General features: G+C 58.3%; 4 protein-coding genes across 5 annotated transcripts; 3 read left to right on the forward strand and 1 right to left on the reverse strand.

The window, feature by feature from the left end:
• Nucleotides 1-7: 7 nt before the first annotated feature.
• On the forward strand, nt 8-1361 carry GGTG_00401 (hypothetical protein). Its single transcript, XM_009218146.1, has 3 exons — nt 8-448; nt 531-646; nt 876-1361. Exons 1-3 carry the CDS (start codon nt 337-339, stop codon nt 1029-1031), a joined length of 384 nt encoding a protein of 127 aa, XP_009216410.1. The 5' UTR covers nt 8-336; the 3' UTR covers nt 1032-1361.
• GGTG_00402 lies at nt 1293-4746 on the forward strand. 2 transcript variants are annotated; one of them, XM_009218148.1, is made up of 2 exons: nt 1293-1867; nt 1973-4746. In XM_009218148.1, exons 1-2 carry the CDS (start codon nt 1732-1734, stop codon nt 4429-4431), a joined length of 2595 nt encoding a protein of 864 aa, XP_009216412.1. In that variant the 5' UTR covers nt 1293-1731; the 3' UTR covers nt 4432-4746. The 2 variants fall into 2 exon arrangements, with proteins under 2 accessions (XP_009216412.1, XP_009216411.1); XM_009218147.1 differs by having other exon boundaries at nt 2010-4746.
• Nucleotides 4747-7351: 2605 nt separating this feature from the next.
• GGTG_00403 (hypothetical protein) lies at nt 7352-8596 on the reverse strand (the record flags this gene model as incomplete). The annotated part of the gene is made up of 3 exons (XM_009218149.1): nt 7352-7568; nt 7626-7688; nt 7959-8596. 3 exons carry the CDS (start codon nt 8594-8596, stop codon nt 7352-7354), a joined length of 918 nt encoding a protein of 305 aa, XP_009216413.1.
• Nucleotides 8557-13364, forward strand: GGTG_00404 (iron transport multicopper oxidase FET3). Its single transcript, XM_009218150.1, has 4 exons — nt 8557-11165; nt 11249-11273; nt 11346-11466; nt 11535-13364. Exons 1-4 carry the CDS (start codon nt 10827-10829, stop codon nt 12730-12732), a joined length of 1683 nt encoding a protein of 560 aa, XP_009216414.1. The 5' UTR covers nt 8557-10826; the 3' UTR covers nt 12733-13364.
• Nucleotides 13365-16925: the final 3561 nt, after the last annotated feature.

Below are 16925 nucleotides of genomic sequence, written 5' to 3' on the forward strand. Positions count from 1 at the left end.
TGCGACAACCACGGGAGATGCTGGACCGGCACGAAAGTAAGGAGAGGAGAAGGAGGACTCTGCACGTCACATTGGCCATCCATTGTTCTAGCCGCCTGCCCGGTCCCAGACCTGATTGCCCATTAACTCATCGATGCCAACCTGGAGTGCGTGGACCTAGCTGGATCTAATAAAGACCCGAGGCCATCCGCCATCACCCCTTCGTCACTTGTGTATTCCATTCCCAATCACCTTCCTCCATCCTCCCAGCAAAACAAAACGAAGCCACTATCGCCCGCGACCAGCAATCTCTTCTTCTCCCATAGCTAGGCCGTCACCAGCAACAACTCGCCCAACATGTCCAAGTCAAGGATCCCCGTGATGCTCGGTCTCGCCGGCGCCGGCGGCGTTGGATACTACCTGTACCAGTCTGGCGGAAACACGAAGGTTGCCCAGAAGCAATTCGAGCGTAGGTTCTCGCCACAGCTATTGAAGGGGGTGGTTTCTTGACGTGAAGCGACTCATTGACATGGTACATTCTCGCCGAGCAGACGACATGCACAGCGCATCGACCAAAGTCAAGAGCGAGCTTCCAGGACGCGGAAGGGAGTATGAGAAGGAGGCCGAGAAGCTCGGCGCACAAGCCGGTGCCAAGTTCGACACTGCTGTAAGACTGATGGCCTTTTCCCTCGACTCCCCCAGTGACATGTCTTCCATCCACCCCGCACACTTCGCTGGGCAGGGGAGCTGTCCCCACATCCGTCGCTGGTGACATGCAGTTGACCCAGCAAGCAACCCCTGCTCGGCGCACCTTGAGCGCCCAAGTCAACCGACCATGTCTACATTTGGAAATTTCCGATAGGCTGCTCTAATACTGACCACTGGCATTATTCCAGACGGCGAATGCGAAGGCAGAGGCTGCAAAGCTGGAGGCCTACGCAAGGGACGCCAAGGCCGGCGCGATGAAGAAGGTGGACGAGTTCGACCGCAAGGTCGAGGACGGCGCGGCCAAGGCCAAAGGTGGCATTTCTGGCTGGTTTGGTGGAAAATAGGAAGATGTGCAATGGTTCCAATCGTCAACCTTTTCCCCCCCTCTGGACGTTGGCTTTTCTTTCTCGGTAATTCCCCCATTCTGCTCTTCGCTTTCACGCCCGTGGAGGGTAGGACTGTATATTACAAAGGCCGGATTGGACTTCGATTGAAGCATAACTGCCCCAACTGCATCATGTCGCCGAATCCGTATGAATCGAGACCGGGCTACCTGAGCTTGCAATGCTTGCTACTGGTGCTGTCTTGAAACCCACGTCATTTGCACCTTGATCGATTCTGACAACGGGCCACGCGAGATGCGAGTGGGGCCGCGACGTGTGGAAAGGTGGAGACTGCGATTCAACTTGAACGTAAATCGAAACATTTGGATTCGGGCAGGCAGACAGACAACACACCGCGCCGCGAACAACACTTCCTACCTACACTGTATTCCGCAGCACCGCCCTGCTGGGCCTCGACGTCCCGAAGAGACCTCCAACATGTCCAACCTGTCGTTTTTGAGCCAGCCGGCTCCCGAGAACTATGTCGCGGGCCTGGGCCGTGGTGCGACGGGATTCACGACGCGATCAGATCTTGGCCCGGCGCGAGAAGGACCTAGCGAGGACCAAATAAAGGAGGCTGTTGCCAAACGTTCGGCTCAGCTCGGCATCACGGACAAGAAAGGCGGCAGGGACGCAAAAGGTGCCGACAACGACGACGACGATGACGGCCGCTATCAAGACCCCGACAACGAGACTGGGCTGTTCTCGGGCGGTATCTACGACAAGGATGACGAGGAGGCAGATCGAATATGGAAGAGCGTGGACGACAAAATGGCCAAGCGCCGACAGAAGCAGAGGTTAGTTGACCCCTCCAGCCCATCAGCGCGCACACCTAGTGTCTCTCCACCCTTCATTGCCGGGCTTCGTGGCACAATCACATGGTTTATCGAATGTACCACTAGATAAACAGATTACCAACCAGAGCCGTCTGACGAATAGGGAAGCTCGCGAGCAAGCCGAGAGGGAAGAGTATGAGCGCAAAAACCCCAAGATCCAGCACCAGTTTGCGGACCTCAAGCGCGCCCTCGGCAGCGTGACCGACGACGAGTGGGCGAACCTCCCCGAGGCCAAGGACTTCACAGGCAAGAACAAGCGCGCCCGGACGGCCGCCCACCAGCGCTTCTACGCCGTGCCCGACAGCGTCCTGGCCGCCGCGCGCGACTCGACCGAGATGACGACTACAGTCGGCGACGACGGCGCTGGCGCTAGCTCCTCCAACGGCGACGGCACAGTGACAAACTTTGCCAAGATCGGTGCCGCGCGGGACAAAGTCCTTCAGTCTAGGCTCGACCAGGCTTCGCAGGCCAGCGGACTGGCCAGCTCGGTTGGCACGGCGAGCACCGTCGACCCCAAAGGCTATCTCACCTCGTTGAACAAGTTGGAATCCGCCGAGCAGGTCAGCGTGGGGGACGTCGAGTTTGCGCGGAAACTCCTAAAGTCTGCAACAGAGTCGAACCCGACAAACGCCCCTGGGTGGATCGCCGCGTCCCGCGTGGAGGAGCTGGCAGGAAAGTTTGGCGCGGCGAGGAATCTCGTCGCGCGGGGCTGCAAACAATGTCCTAAGAGCGAGGATCTCTGGCTTGAGAATATCAGGCTGAACGAGGGCCGCAACGCCAAGATCATCGCCGCAGAAGCTATCAAGGCCAATATGCTGTCCGTTAGGCTCTGGGTTGAGGCCATGAAGCTCGAATCGGACCCCATGTCCAAGAAAAGAGTGATCCGGCGCGCGCTAGATCACATCCCTGAATCGGAAGCGCTGTGGAAAGAGGCGGTCAACTTGGAGGAAGACCCGGATAACGCGCGTCTGTTGTTGGCCAAGGCCACCGAGCTGATCCCCGCCTCGACCGACCTTTGGCTCGCTTTGGCCCGCCTCGAGACTGTCAACGGTGCTAGGGCTGTACTGAACAAGGCACGCAAGGCCATCCCTACCTCGCACGAGATCTGGATCGCCGCCGCCCGCCTGCAGGAGCAGACGGACGGAACCGTCACCATCATGAAGAATGCCGTCGCCAAACTGGCACAGGTGTCTGCTATGCCCAAGCGGGAAGAGTGGATCGCCGAAGCGGAGAAGTGCGAGGAAGAGGGAGCCGTGGCGACTTGCAAGGACATCATTGAGCAAACGCTTGGCTGGGGGCTGGACGAGGACGACGACCGCAAGGAGACATGGATGGAGGATGCGCGGGCCAGCACCAACCGGGACAGGTTCGCGACGGCGCGGGCCATATACGCCTATGCCCTGCGCGTTTTTGTCACAAGCAAGACACTGTGGCTTGCCGCGGTAGACCTGGAACGGAATCACGGGACCAAGGAGGCGTTATACCAGGTACTAGAGAAGGCGGTGGAGGCTTGCCCGCACAGCGAGGTGCTGTGGATGATGCTGGCCAAGGAGCGGCTGCTGGCCGGGCAGCTGCACGAGGCACGACTCGTGCTGGGCCGGGCATTCCAGCAGAATCAGAATAACGAGGACATCTGGCTGGCGGCGGTCAAGCTGGAGGCAGACCACGACGAGGTCGAGCAAGCCCAGAAGCTCCTGTGCACAGCACGACAGAACGCGCCGACGGACCGGGTCTGGATGCGGAGCGTGGCCTACGAGCGGCAGCTGGGCAACAACGACGCCGCACTGGAGCAGGTGCTAGAAGCCCTGCAGCTGTTCCCGGCGGCGCCAAAGCTGTGGATGATGAAGGGCCAGATCTACGAGGACCTGGGAAAGGTACCGCAGGCCAGGGAGGCATATGGCACGGGAGTCAAGGCGGTGCCGACGTCGGTTCCGCTGTGGCTGCTCTACTCGCGGCTCGAGGAGCGCACGGGCAACGTGGTCAAGGCGCGCAGCGTGCTGGACCGGGCGCGGCAGGCGGCGCCCAAGTCGCCCGAGCTCTGGTGCGAGCTGATCCGGGTGGAGCGGCGGGCGGGCAACCTGGCGCAGGCCAAGAACCTGATGGCGACGGCGCTGCGGCAGATGCCCAAGAGCGGGCTGCTGTGGAGTGAGCGCATCTGGCACCTGGAGCCGCGGACGCAGCGCAAGCCGCTCAGCCTCGAGGCCATCAAGCAGGTGGAGAACGACGCGGGCCTGTTCGTGGCCGTGGCCCGCATCTTCTGGGGCGAGCGCAAGCTGGAGCGGGCGCAGTCGTGGTTCGAAAAGGCGCTCGTGCTTGACGCCGACGTGGGCGACTCGTGGGCGTGGTACTACCGCTTCCTGATGCAGCACGGCACCGACGAGAAGCGTGTGGACGTGGTGGCAAAGTGCGTCTCCAACGACCCGCGCCACGGCGAGCGCTGGCAGGCCGTCGCCAAGGACCCCCGGAACGCGAGGAAGTCGGTCGAGGATGTGCTCAAGCTGGTCGCGGCCTCGCTGCAGAACTGATGGGGGGGATGGACGACTTGGGGCGGGGATTTTTGTCACGGCTGCATGGAAAAAAAGCCGGCGTTTTTCTTTTGACATCTCAAATCTCCTTGGCGTTATCTAGGCATCGCTCTCAGGAGAAGCTTCCCACTGTTGGACGTTGATATGCTTGTTGCTCCTAGAGCCCCATCCGCGGTTACACGTTGACTTGCATTTGTTCGTTCATCTCTATTTGTGTTTGCATGAGTGTGTGACTTGTTTGTTGTCGATTCCGCCGGCAAAGGCAGGAAGTAAATCATAGACACAGTTTTTGCCTGAAACTTGGCTCCCCCCAGCCCGTAACTGCTCTCCTCGTGAAAATTGCAGAGCGTGCTGCTATATAGTATATTTGATATCGATCAGGGCTTGGCTAGCTAGTGTTCTGGAGAAGAGACGGATAACTTCTAGACTTAGGAAAGTCGCTCTATCAAAATCTTACCTGATGTCGAAAGCCCAACTGTTGGACTGCCCAGCCGAAGTCACATCACGTAGCAGTGTGACCGGCGAGCTACCTATCCCTTTAGCAATACCAGGCAGGCACACAACATTTATTGCCTCAGAGCGTGAAGAGCGCTAGCGTCGGCTTAATTCTACGTGTATCTCTGATCATAGGCCAAGAGCAGATATGTAACCAGTATACGTGCTTATATCCAGCAGACCTTCCCAGGGATACAGCCCATTGAGAAAGCCCCTTTTTTGCGTACACCAATTTACAGTAGGCATGAATGTCCACTAATTGTCCAAGCCTCCCCCTTTCTGTGTGAGCTGACATGGAGAAACCAGGTCGGTTGCACACGGGGGCTTTCAGGGGCTGTCCAGCTGGGCTTGTATGTTGCACGAGGGAGATGACCCGGCAATAAAGGCTGTCCCAGCTCCATTTTTTACTTGGGAACTCACGGAATAGGAGGCACGGCGAGAAATCATGTGGAGGCTAGGCCATTCCTACACGACAACTTGGGGAGGCCTCATGACTGGCGTCATAAGGGCGCCTATAATCTCCCGAGCGGCAAATGTCCCTCGTGATCGAGTCGACGTGGGCTCTCTAACCTGGAGCTTCGGCCCTTTGCACCATGGTGCCCTGTGACTTCGTTCGGGGCTTCATCCAAAGCCGGCGAGGGCCAGGCACTGGGTGAATCGCGGCACATTTCTGATATCAGAGCGGCTCTGGAAGCTACCTGCAACCATTACTACATGGCTGCAGACCAAGAATATAAAACATCGGAACGGCCGCAGCAAGTCAGTGACCGAGCTTGCTGTCTGCCGAGAGAGAGAGCAGGTGGCTGATATGCCGTGTTTCCCTCCCCCAGGACGAGGGCGCAAGAGAGAAAACGACCTCAACAGATACACAGCATGTAGGCTCCTTTAGCAATGCAGAAGAGCTGCAGATGGCGGAAACTAAGCAGACGGCGTTTTCGTGCGACCCCCCCTTTCAACAACTGCCACATGCATTCACGCTCGCTTCATCCTTTCACGTCCACGCGGCACCGCCACTAAAGCAGACCTCATCACGGGTGGCCGCAGGCTTTGGTCGCACGAGCCCTCAATTCATCAGATACGGTGCGGAATGACGAGCGTCTACGAGGGTCCTGTGACGTCTGCAGCCCGTCCCAGATATGCCGTGGTACCAGGGGCTCGGGACCGGCGTGGGGTTACACGATGCAGTGGGAATACCTGCTTAGTTGGGGAAGCACAAAGCACAAGGCGAGATGGCATGGAGGCAAGGATATGGGCAGAAATGAGAGAGAGAGAGAGAGAGAGAAGGAAAAAAGGGGTGTGGTTGCCCAGTCATCAGGACCATGTGATGTGCATGCGGTGCTTCCCCCGCGTAGGCTGTGTAAGTACGCATATCGGAAAAGGCGTTTATTTCATCGGGACTTCTGGCGGTGGTGTGAAGGCAATCTATTGTGAATTGGCTCTGCAAGTGGCTCTCTTGTGTGGGCAAACAATTGATACAGCCCAGTCCAGTTAATCCGATCGATTTGGTGGGGAGAGGGAGAAGAGGTTACAAGCCAAGCTCTTCCAAGTCGGCACCTGCACGGTCGGATGGCACGGTAGCACCCGGGATAGAATCCAACTGTAGCATTGAGTTGGTGAGTTGCAGCACATTCTCTCATCAGCCTCATAGCCAAGCTGTTGCGGTACGGCACAGCACAGCAACTGAACTTGATTGAGCTTGGGTGAAAACACCAGGATGGGAATGAACACTCGAGTCAACCCACCTTGAGACTTTCGATCTTGTCATTGCCCAGTTATCTTTCTATTGCATTAGAAGCTTGTTCTTCCTCCGCTTATCTCTTCCGTGTTCTACACGCCGCCCCCATCCCCCCTCTCTCGCCAACGGCTCACCGGTCTTGGCCTGGCATTTTCACATGAGAGGAGTACTTTGACCCACGTCCCCATGCAAGATTCGGGAATATTGAAGAACGGAGGGTTGTCTCGGCTGCAGGTAGCTATCCAGCCCGGTCAGCAGCGGCGAGCGAACCCACGAAATTCTCGCATCACAACGGTCCCGACGGTGCTGATGGGTGGCAATGGAGAACATGCAGAGCCCTCTGTACGTAAGAATGCAAGAATGCGTTGGCGCTTCCTCTGGACGCTGTTAGCGCCAGGTCCGGCCGGGGGGCCTAGCGGCTTTTCCGCCAGGACAACAACAACAACCGCAAAACCGGCACGCGCGGGCTCTTGTCTCGCTCGCCGCTGGAGCAGGCAGGCTAGCTAGTCGGACCCTCTCTTCACACCACCTATTCCGTCACGCCGGCCCGCGCATTGCAGCTGGGTTGTGGTGGGAAATAAATGGCACTAATCCGGGCGCTGGACTGGAGCGGCTCGGCGTGGCGGGACGACAAAAAAAAAAAAAATACCTAGGCGGGCGATCTCTGCCAACGTGTGCCCACGGCCGTGGTCATCGAACGACGCAGTGAGCAGTGGAGAGCGAAAGCATGCAGATGGTTGCAGAGAGCAGCGCCAAGCCTGCTGCATGCACTATGCAGCCAGCGGGCGCCCGCGACGGTGAGCCAGCCGCAGCAGCAGCAGCAGCAGCTTCTGCTGTTGGCAAGTGATCATCGCCACCACTCTGCTCCTTGTTATCTCTCAGTCTGCTGGCCGCCGTGACTGGGCGTCTTCTGCACGATGGTGCTGTCATGCCTGCGCTGCCTCCCTCCTCTCCCTAGCTCCACGCCTTCCCCCTCTTGGCCGGCGGCGATGCCATTCCGGCGCGAGCACGATGCGAGTGGCCGTCTCTGTGAATCGATAGTTCGATGAGTCTTTTTCCTCTCGGAGGCTCGGGTGCCCGGTCGAGTCGCCCGCCCGGCGGTGGCGTTTAGGGCGGCGGGCCAGGAACACCCAAATCCCACCTAGCCTACTACCTATCCGGGTAAGGCCCCCTCGTGTTTTCCGGCCTAGGTACCCGCCACGTGATGGAGGAACGGGAAGTGGGGGCGTGATTTTTGGAAGCGCTGATAGACGGTTGGCTGCCCTTGAACTTTTGTATTTTCTGCTTCTTTTCTTACCTGCTTTCCAGTCTCGTTTCAAACCAAACGGCGGCCCAAGACAGGAAAGGAACCGAGGCTGTGTCCCAGGCCAGAACCAAAGCCAGGACCGAGCCCACATGCCCACTGCCAGAACATCCCGAGTTGGGCGAAAGTGCAGTGTGCAATGCAGGCTGCAGCGAGGCTGCAGGGTTTGTGCAGCAAGAGGATGCACGCTTCTGCAGCCGCTGCAGAGACCTTGGCGAGGGGCCGGCAGCCAAGAGGGGGGGAGGGGTGTGAGAGAAGCAAGCAACAAGCATCAGCCCGAGGCTTCGGACCCGGGCTGCATTGCTGCCTTGGCGCGTCTTGGCCACGGCGCACAGGGCTGGGGAGACACTGGGAGGGTGGTGGGCGAGTTTGGCGGTGATTGGAGCTCGGTATTTGGCTCCCAATAGTGCCGGACAAAGGCTCGCGTTGTAAGGGGCGCCCCAGACTTTGGGGTGGACCACTGGGACCACTGGGACCACTGGGAACTGTAGAGAAGGTAAGAACCTATGACGGCAGGCCCTGGGGCAGGTCCAATGCTGGGGTGGTCTTGCCCCTGGTGGTCTCTTCTTGATTGAGGAAAGAACGAACAAGACACAGGGAGAGCCCGCGATCGGGCCCTGTCGCGGCCTCATTGGTTGGCTCAGGTTTTGGTCGCCGACTGTTGCCGTTTTGGGCCATTCTTTTCTTTCCAGTTCATTCGCCAGGGCGCGGGGCTATTTTTGGGCTGCGTGTCCGATCGTTCAGCCGGCGGGCACGACGTGGCATCCGCCAGACTCAATCAACCTCAACTCTTCGGGCTAACTTCAAAGTTCAATCTCAGCGAAAGAAAAAGCCACCGCCACCACTGCATGTTGCACCCCACGATCTCGACAGCTTTGATAGGAACTTGCCGCTTTGCTTCACCGCGCGAGGACACCCACGATGGCCCCCTCTTCCCCACAGCCCGCTCTGACAATGCATCCATCGTGCTGGTGCAACAGCAAACGAGCGCTACGTCCAGATTCCACCTCTGACTTGACATCAAGGCTCGTGCCCAGCCAACTAACGCTAGTTGCCAGGCCTCCGCCCCGGTGCTAGTTCATTGGGAGTCCAACGCCATGGCCGCAGATCCCCATTCCAATCGCACGCCAGCTCATTTCCTCGACGATAAGCTTACCCGCATGAGGTCTGTCGCTCTTCACCCCTTTACCTAGGTAGCCAAGTGCCTGGCAAGCACCTATCGCGTGCACATTTCTCTACCAGGCACATCCATGTTCGGAGCGCCAGCACTGGTTCAGGACAGAAAGAAAAAACGGCGGGCTAGGCATGCTACGGATCGGGAAAAGATGAGATGCAGAAGCAAGGAGAACCTGAGACTGCAAATATCCCCACGCAAGCGCCACCAGCCCTCCCCAGCCCCAAGTGACAGGGCCCCAAGGCTCGCTTTCCGGTTTAGCTCATCGCGCAACAAGCGTGCGCGCGCATGCACGCACCGCCTCTTGTCAAGCAAGCCTCTTTGTCTTAGTTCTCGCTTCTTTGCTTTTTGCATCTTACATGTGCTTGTTCGGCAAGGGAGGCGGTGACTCGACGACATCGAGACATTTTCTTTCCATATGCGCAAGAGCCATAATATTCCAGCCACTGAGAGCGCCTGACCCCTGCCGGGGTAGCAACTGCATGCAGGCTCGTCTGTTTTGTTGTTGCTCAGTGGCCGTCAGCCCAGAACATCTTTCCGCATCAGGTTCCATTGTGTGCATACATCGACCGACTATCGCTAGAAGCGGTTCGGTTCCGATGCGATCGATGCCTGCTGGCTTCTAGGGCCATGCTCCGCCCTCCTGGTATAGGCCGGAGTACCTGGGCAGCACCAGGAAAAGAGCAGAGAAGTGACTGTCAGCCGAGAGACCCTCCCCCGAAACTCTCCCTCTGCCTCCGTTCCTCCGTCAGCTCTACCAGCGGCACTAAGCCTCTGCCTCTTCTCCCCAAAATAGTCTATGTCGACCTGTTCGTGAGAAGCTAGCCAGCTGGCCACAACGGGTTGGCCAAGATAATAGCAGCGGCTTCTGGGCCTTGGATACTTGGCGGCCAGCAAGCGCAGGCACACCGATCAAGAGGTCATGCCTGAGCCCCTGAGGTGGAAGTCGGGATAGGCCTCGGAGACATCCGCGCCCCAGCACGCCCACGTTCAGGCCAGCACAGCCGAGAGGGGGTCAGGCGCTCGCTTGACGGGACAGCCAATACGAGCGTCGGCCCACGCGGTGCAGGTCAGAAAACGGACATCCGTCCTGCAGCCACACAATAGAGGCTGTTGCAACCTTGGCCCAAGGATTCACACAGCTCACAGCTCACACCACCACTCCTGTCATCTCAGCCTCAAGCCCCACAGGCTCTTCCGCAGCCCAGGCCTGGGCCAGCGAGGAGGCTCGGGCGGTCCTCCTGCGCTCTTGCCCTTCCAACCCCAAGGACATGGATGCTACTAGCCCGACATGGTACTGAATCTTGGCAGCCTGTGTGCTCTTTGCTGAGTCTCACCTGCCTGTGGGTAGGCTCGCGGTCCATTGGCTTGGCATCCAGCTCGTCGAGCATGGGAAGAAAAAAAAATAGCCGACCATCGAAACGTCGTTATAAACGTGCCTTCTCCCCGCCCGAAATGCATCATGGTTAGAGAGATCGGCACTCGTGCAGTCGCAAAGGTTTCTCCTCCCCCTTCTGGGTTTCCCTGTCTTCCACCACCTCCCTGGTTGACGTTTAGTCCGGGTTGCCTCGTGTCCGCTCGCTTGACACAGGCCTCGCGTCCCTTCGCTGGTTCTCTTCTCGTTGCCCTGATCGTCCCCCCTAGTAATTTCTAGTTCTTCATACCCACCCACTGTCCACACCGCAGCCATGCGTGTGTCCTCCCTTGCTACTCTGGGCCTCTCTGGCCTGGGGGCCGTGGTTAGCGCCGCAACTGTCACGTACGACTGGACCATCGACTGGGTCCGGGCGGCCCCTGACGGCTTCTCGCGTCCCGTCATCGGCGTCAACAACAAGTGGCCCTGCCCCCCCATCCGTGCCGCCGTCGGCGACACGGTCGTTGTCAAGATAAAGAACAACCTGGGCAACCAGACCACCGGTCTGCATTTCCATGGCATCAACCAGATCGCGACCAACGAGATGGACGGCGCCTCGGGCGTCACCCAGTGCCCCCTGCCGCCTGGAGACACCCTGACCTATCAGTTTGTGGTAAGTATCTACCAGACCTCGCGATGCCTGTTTGGTATGGTGTCAACGGTCAAGGGCTAACTCGATACGGTTATTCACGATAGGCTGATGCTCCCGGCACATATTGGTGTAAGTGCTTCTTCCCCTGATTGATCGGACGCGTGCAGAAGTGCCCTGACTAACATGAGCTCCCCCTGCTAGATCACTCGCACACTATGGGTCAGTACCCTGACGGCCTGCGCGGCCCGCTCATCATCGACGACCCGAACGATCCGTACAAGGGCAAGTACGATGAGGAGGTCATCCTGTCCGTCTCTGACTGGTAAGTTTGAACATGCTCCGCAGTCTCGAAAACCGTCATGTGATGCAGCTAACATTGCGGCTCCAAAGGTACCACTCCGAGACTCTGGCGCTGGTCCGCAACATGCTGTCGCCTTCCAACACTCGCTTCGCGCCTCCCTTCCCCAACAGCATCATTGTGAACGAGGGCGGCGATGGCAAGTACAATTTTGTCAAGGGCAAGACGTACCGGTTCCGCGTCATCAACTTCGGAGCCTTCGCCTCAGCCATGTTGCAGTTCGACTCGCACACCATGGAGATCATCATGAACGACGGCGCCTACGTCAAGCAGGAGCAGGCCTACCAGATCCGCATCTCGCCCTCGCAGCGGTTCGACGTGCTCATCAGCTGCATCGAGCGCGACCACCGCAACTACCCCATCTTCTTCTCGCTCGACCAGAACCGGGACTTTGAGCTCAACCCGACCTGGCCCCTCAACTTCACCGGCCACCTCGTCATGGACTCGCAGAAGGCCCTGACCCAGTTCAGCGTCCCCAAGTGGAATCCCCACAACGACGCCCACCTGAAGCCCTACAACGACGCCGACATCCTGCCCAACCCGGACCAGGTCATCAAGCTGGACTTCACCTTCTGCCGCGACGTCAACGGCTACCCGCGCGCCTGCTTCAACAACCAGACCTACATCCCGCAAAAGACCCCCGTCCTGTACACGGCCGCCACCGTGGGCGAGCACAACACCAACCCGCTGGTCTACGGCCAGGTCCTGCCCTTCATTGTGCCCTACGGCCGGGTTGTCGACATCGTCGTCAACAACATCGACGCTGCCATCCACCCCTTCCACCTGCACGGCCACCACTTCCAGGTGCTGGAGCGCCCGGGGCACAACGCCGGTGTCTGGCAGGGCCGGTCGCACGGCTTCAACAAGAAGCCCCCTATGCGCGACGTGGTGCACGTCAACGCCAACTCGTACGCCGTCCTGCGCTTCAAGGCCAACAACCCGGGCGTCTTCCTGTTCCACTGCCACATCGAGTGGCACGTCGAGATGGGCCTGACGGCCACCATCATCGAGGCCCCTGAGCGCCTGCGCGGCAAGACCTTCCCGTCAGACCACACGGCCGCCTGCCAGAAGCAGGGCCGCCCGCTATCTGGTAACGCCGCCGGCAACATGGCCAACCCGCTCGACACCACGGGCTTCGTCACCGTGCCCGACACCGTCTACAACGGCGCCATGTACACCCCCATCGTCGCCCCCCGCAGGCACCGCGCCGTCCGGGACCTGAGCTTTTGAGGCCTTCTCAATACCTTCTGGTCGGATGGTGCTTAATAGAAGCCGCCGCTTCCCACCTTGTGCCGTCCTTGATCGGTCGGGTTCGGGATTGTTCGGGAGACCGTGCTTCGAAACCTTTCCTGTGTTTACTTTTTTTTTTTAACATTAATTCTTTCAAACTATCCTGTACGAGTGTCAGCTCCTTGCTTTATGGAGTTTAGTCGATCGTCCTTACTGACGATCCCCAGGCGTTGCTTTTTTTTAAAAATAAAATAAAAATTTTACGGCATGGGTAACAGAACTGGGGGTGTTGTGTAATGGGAAAGAAGAGACGCGCGAAATGCAGCGTTCCTGTCAAGACTGAGACTACTTGGTCAATCTTGTGCATCTGGCCATTTTCCTGGTAAATCTCCGCGACTCTGCTCTGTACCAGTTTGTTGATTTTGGTGCTTTGTTGGGTGCGAACATCTGGGGGATGGTATCACTCGATGGAAACCGCTTGGCAGATTTTTCTCCCTTCTCGTTGGCTTCCATAGTCAGGCTCTCCTCCCGTATACGTCTTGGCCGTCATGATGAGATTAATGTCAAAACGTTGCCATGTCCCCAAAACGGATTCTGACAAGTGGTGAGGGTGTCTCGAGGATAAAATTCACGGAAAACGCTTGACAAGACACTCGTCTTGCAATCGGGAGACAGAGGCTGGGCGGACATGATTGACACTGAAGAAATACGATAAGAACGTGGGGGTTTGTCGTACTGGTTATTGTAATGGCAACTCGTCAAATGGAGTGACCTAGCATCCAAATGAGTATAGTCGAAAAAGCAGCAACCGAAAAAGTGAAGATGCGATGTTACCCGGCTGGCTAGTGATCTTGCCCAGGACGCCAAGATTTCCTTGGCAGAGGCCCCCAACCGAAATAGCGTGCCTTTGTAGATCCGGAAGGCTCCGACATCGTATTCCATGGGAACTTGAGTGAAGGCTATGGCGCAGTCTGTGTCCAAGTGAAGTGGGCCGGCCACTAAAGGGCAGGCACCATATGGCCGGCCGACCTGCGCGTCTCCCGAGATGACTGGCGATGGCGGCGACGGGGGGCAGTGTTGGGGTCCCTGGACGCTCCGAGCCGAAAGTCGTAGCGCCGACGGACGTTGTGCCTCGTAACCCCGAGGAGCCCCCTTCCCCAGCTGATCGATCCGCGGGACCCTTGACGGCACACCCGTGCGGCGGCAGGACCAGACAACAGGGAGGGAGGGGGAGCGTTTTGGTCGTTTCTTTCCTTTGTTTCTCCCGTGCGTTTGCGTCCGGCGTGTGCGTTTTGCTTGTGCGTGCGTTGCGGCGGCCTCGCGTCCGAGAGTGGGGAGAGAGTGAGGGTGAGAGAGAGGGTCTGACAGGAGCCCCCGCCCCGAGCTTGTGAAAGCGAGCCAAGCAGGGGGGAAGGGGGAAAAAAGAAGGAGGGATAGCCAGCAGCCACGGGCAAAGAAACAAGAAGCCGTGCGGGCGATGGGGCGATGCAGTCGTGCGGGAAGGCAGAAGCAGGGGCGCGTCAAGCACCAGGGACAGAGCTTTCCGACGGTCGGCTTGGCTGTCTTCAGTCTGGCTCTTCCCGTGTCGAAACTCGGTTCTACTTCCCGAACATACCAAAGCGTTGGCAGTCGTTGTCGTTGTCGTCGGGTTGGTGCGGCCTCCTCCCTCTGACAGCGCAAGCCATATAACCAACCGCTCGTTGCTATCCCCGGCCAACCCCAAATTGGCCTGGCAGGAGCATGGACCATGTGGTGTGTGTTGTGTTGGCTTTTTGTGTGTGGGAGCCGTGTCGGTGACGTCGAAACATGCAGTATAGAGAGAAACACCAAGTAAGAAGCAAAACGAAGCAAAAAACCAAACAAAGGACAGCTCAGACACTCACATCGACCCTCCCCGAAAGGAAAGTCGAGGCCGTCTTATGTTTTTCCTCCCAACTTTCTCAACCCCACCCGCGCCATACAGCCTACGGACCCTACGACTTCGACTTACGTACCACTTCCCGGGGTGGTTGGCGGGAGGGGGGCAGGATGTGTGGCTCCAGTTGAACGGGACTGGGCCTTCGGGGTGCGAGAGGTCCCCGGCGAGCCAACCAGAGGCCGTGTTTGGCCATGCACGATTGTCTCAGGATATGTAGAACTCGGCGTGCGGACCTTGGGGAGGAGGAGGAGTCAGTCAGGTTGGGGTTAGCAGCGTGTCACGTCACGGCACCCCGACAACGCCCAGCAGTCGCTTCCGAGTATAGGCTGTGTGTGACAGGGGGGAGTCGGGTTGGGTTGGGGAGTCGGAGGCGGTCTGGAACGCCATCGGACGAGGGAGGTGGGAAGGCATCAGGAGAGTTGTGAGAGACCAAAAAAGAAAAAGGAGGGAAAAAAAACCAAGGGAGTGGGGTGTTTTACCGAATGGGAATGGGTTTGCTCCGACACTTCATCTCGTCACTTTGCGGCTCAACAGGGGCCCCATCCCTTCCCTTACTTACAGGCTCGTCAGCAGAAATGTGAGGACTAGAGAAAGGACGTGGGGAGAGCTGCGCTAACCACGTCGTCTCGTCAACAACAAGACACAACCACGTCCACGGGGGAAGCAAACACGAGAGCCTCTCCAGAGGGAGAGGAAGGGGTGTGGGGATGCCGGCCGGTGCATACAGAGGCAAGGCGATCCGCCGCCAGACCGCAAGGCCCGTCTCCACGGGGAAAAAAAAGGGATGATGTGGCGGTTGGGGAAGGCAAAAAGAAAAAGGAACGGTCAAACTCTCGACCAACCAGACACCATAAGAAAACAGGGCGAATCCCACCACATCATGCGGGCAATGTCGGCCGGAAGCCATCAATGCTTTCTGCTGTCCGCTTGAGGTGGCACAGAAGAAGGCGTCGACCGAAAGGGGAAACAAAAGAAAGCCACAGTTGCACGGTCCCGAGAAAAAGGAATGTCAGCCCCGGCCGGACTAGGGGAGCAAAAGCCGGTGAGCTAGCCTGGTAGGAAGGGCTGTGGCTTGGTTTCTTTTCTTTTCTTTGGGCAGAAGCATATCGGGCGGTGTGTGAGCTGTACTGATGAGCAAAAAAGGCAGGACCGCATTAGTTCGGGCCACTCAAGTGTTGGCGATAACCAGGGTCGGATGCATGAACGGGGGATGGGGCCTCTGGATATGGGGTGTGTGGGAAACAACAGAAAGAGAAGAAAAAAAGGGAGTATTCATCTCCAGCCCAACTCGCCCGAAGCAGATCGGCACATGGCGATGTGGCGCTTTGGGGTTTGCTCTTCCCCTGCCGGTCCGGGCGAGCGGGTACAAGGGGCTGCTGTCATCAGTGGCTCCTAGAGGACCCTACTTGGACGGGTTTAGTCCCCTTGGGACCTGTTGGTTCTTTGTTCTCGAAGAACGGAACGAACGTATCCAGGCCAACCGGAACGCACAGGGCCAGGGACCCGCGGGGTCTCTCTCGGCGGCAGAGCGTCCAGACGTCAGTGTGTTGCCCGTCTGTTTAAGCTAGCTAGTTTGACAGGTAGCCCGGCGGGGCTGGTCCGGCATCGAACTAGCCAAGAACGGGAATGTTTGTTGCCTGTGTGTATGTGCTGTGTGCGTCCAAGACGGCAGAGGAAGTGGGGGCGAGGGTTCTCTCATGGGTATTGTCCGAAGGGGAAAGCGACTGATCCAGTGCCATCCTGCCCTCCCCAATGCCGGCAGGACGGCAGTGAGATATGAACCCCGTTGGACGGCAAGTCCACGGCCGGGGAGGGCCGGGCAAGAACTTTGCAGACATAGCGAAAGCTCAACGGAGAAGTAGTATCCACAACGTCACGGTATCCGCCCCAGGCGGCATTGTACTGAAGGATGATAAGACTGACGTGGTGACGGAGCTACATACAGGCTGAAACCTTCCGCCTTGCTACTTCCCGCTGTCTATGGTCAGTCGCACATGGGAGTGGGAATCCGGCCGAGACCGTCGACGGCCCTGCTTGGCCGACTATTTCCAGCCTTCGTCGCAGAGGATCTTCTGCTGTCCTGTAAGCCCTGGATACTCTCTTCGGTGTGAAGAGAGGCAATGCCAAGAACGAAAACAAACGAAAACATATATTTGTCAGGATGCGGGGCGGACGGACCAGCTGCCTTCCACGCTGCCGATAAGCATGCAGGCATAAAGCCCCGGGATGTGCATCCAGGCGAAGTGGGGGGGGGGGGGGGGGTGGGGTTCGTTCG

The sequence above is a fragment of the Gaeumannomyces tritici genome (genome assembly GCF_000145635.1).
Source record: "Gaeumannomyces tritici R3-111a-1 unplaced genomic scaffold supercont2.1, whole genome shotgun sequence".
Classification (NCBI taxonomy): domain Eukaryota; kingdom Fungi; phylum Ascomycota; class Sordariomycetes; order Magnaporthales; family Magnaporthaceae; genus Gaeumannomyces; species Gaeumannomyces tritici.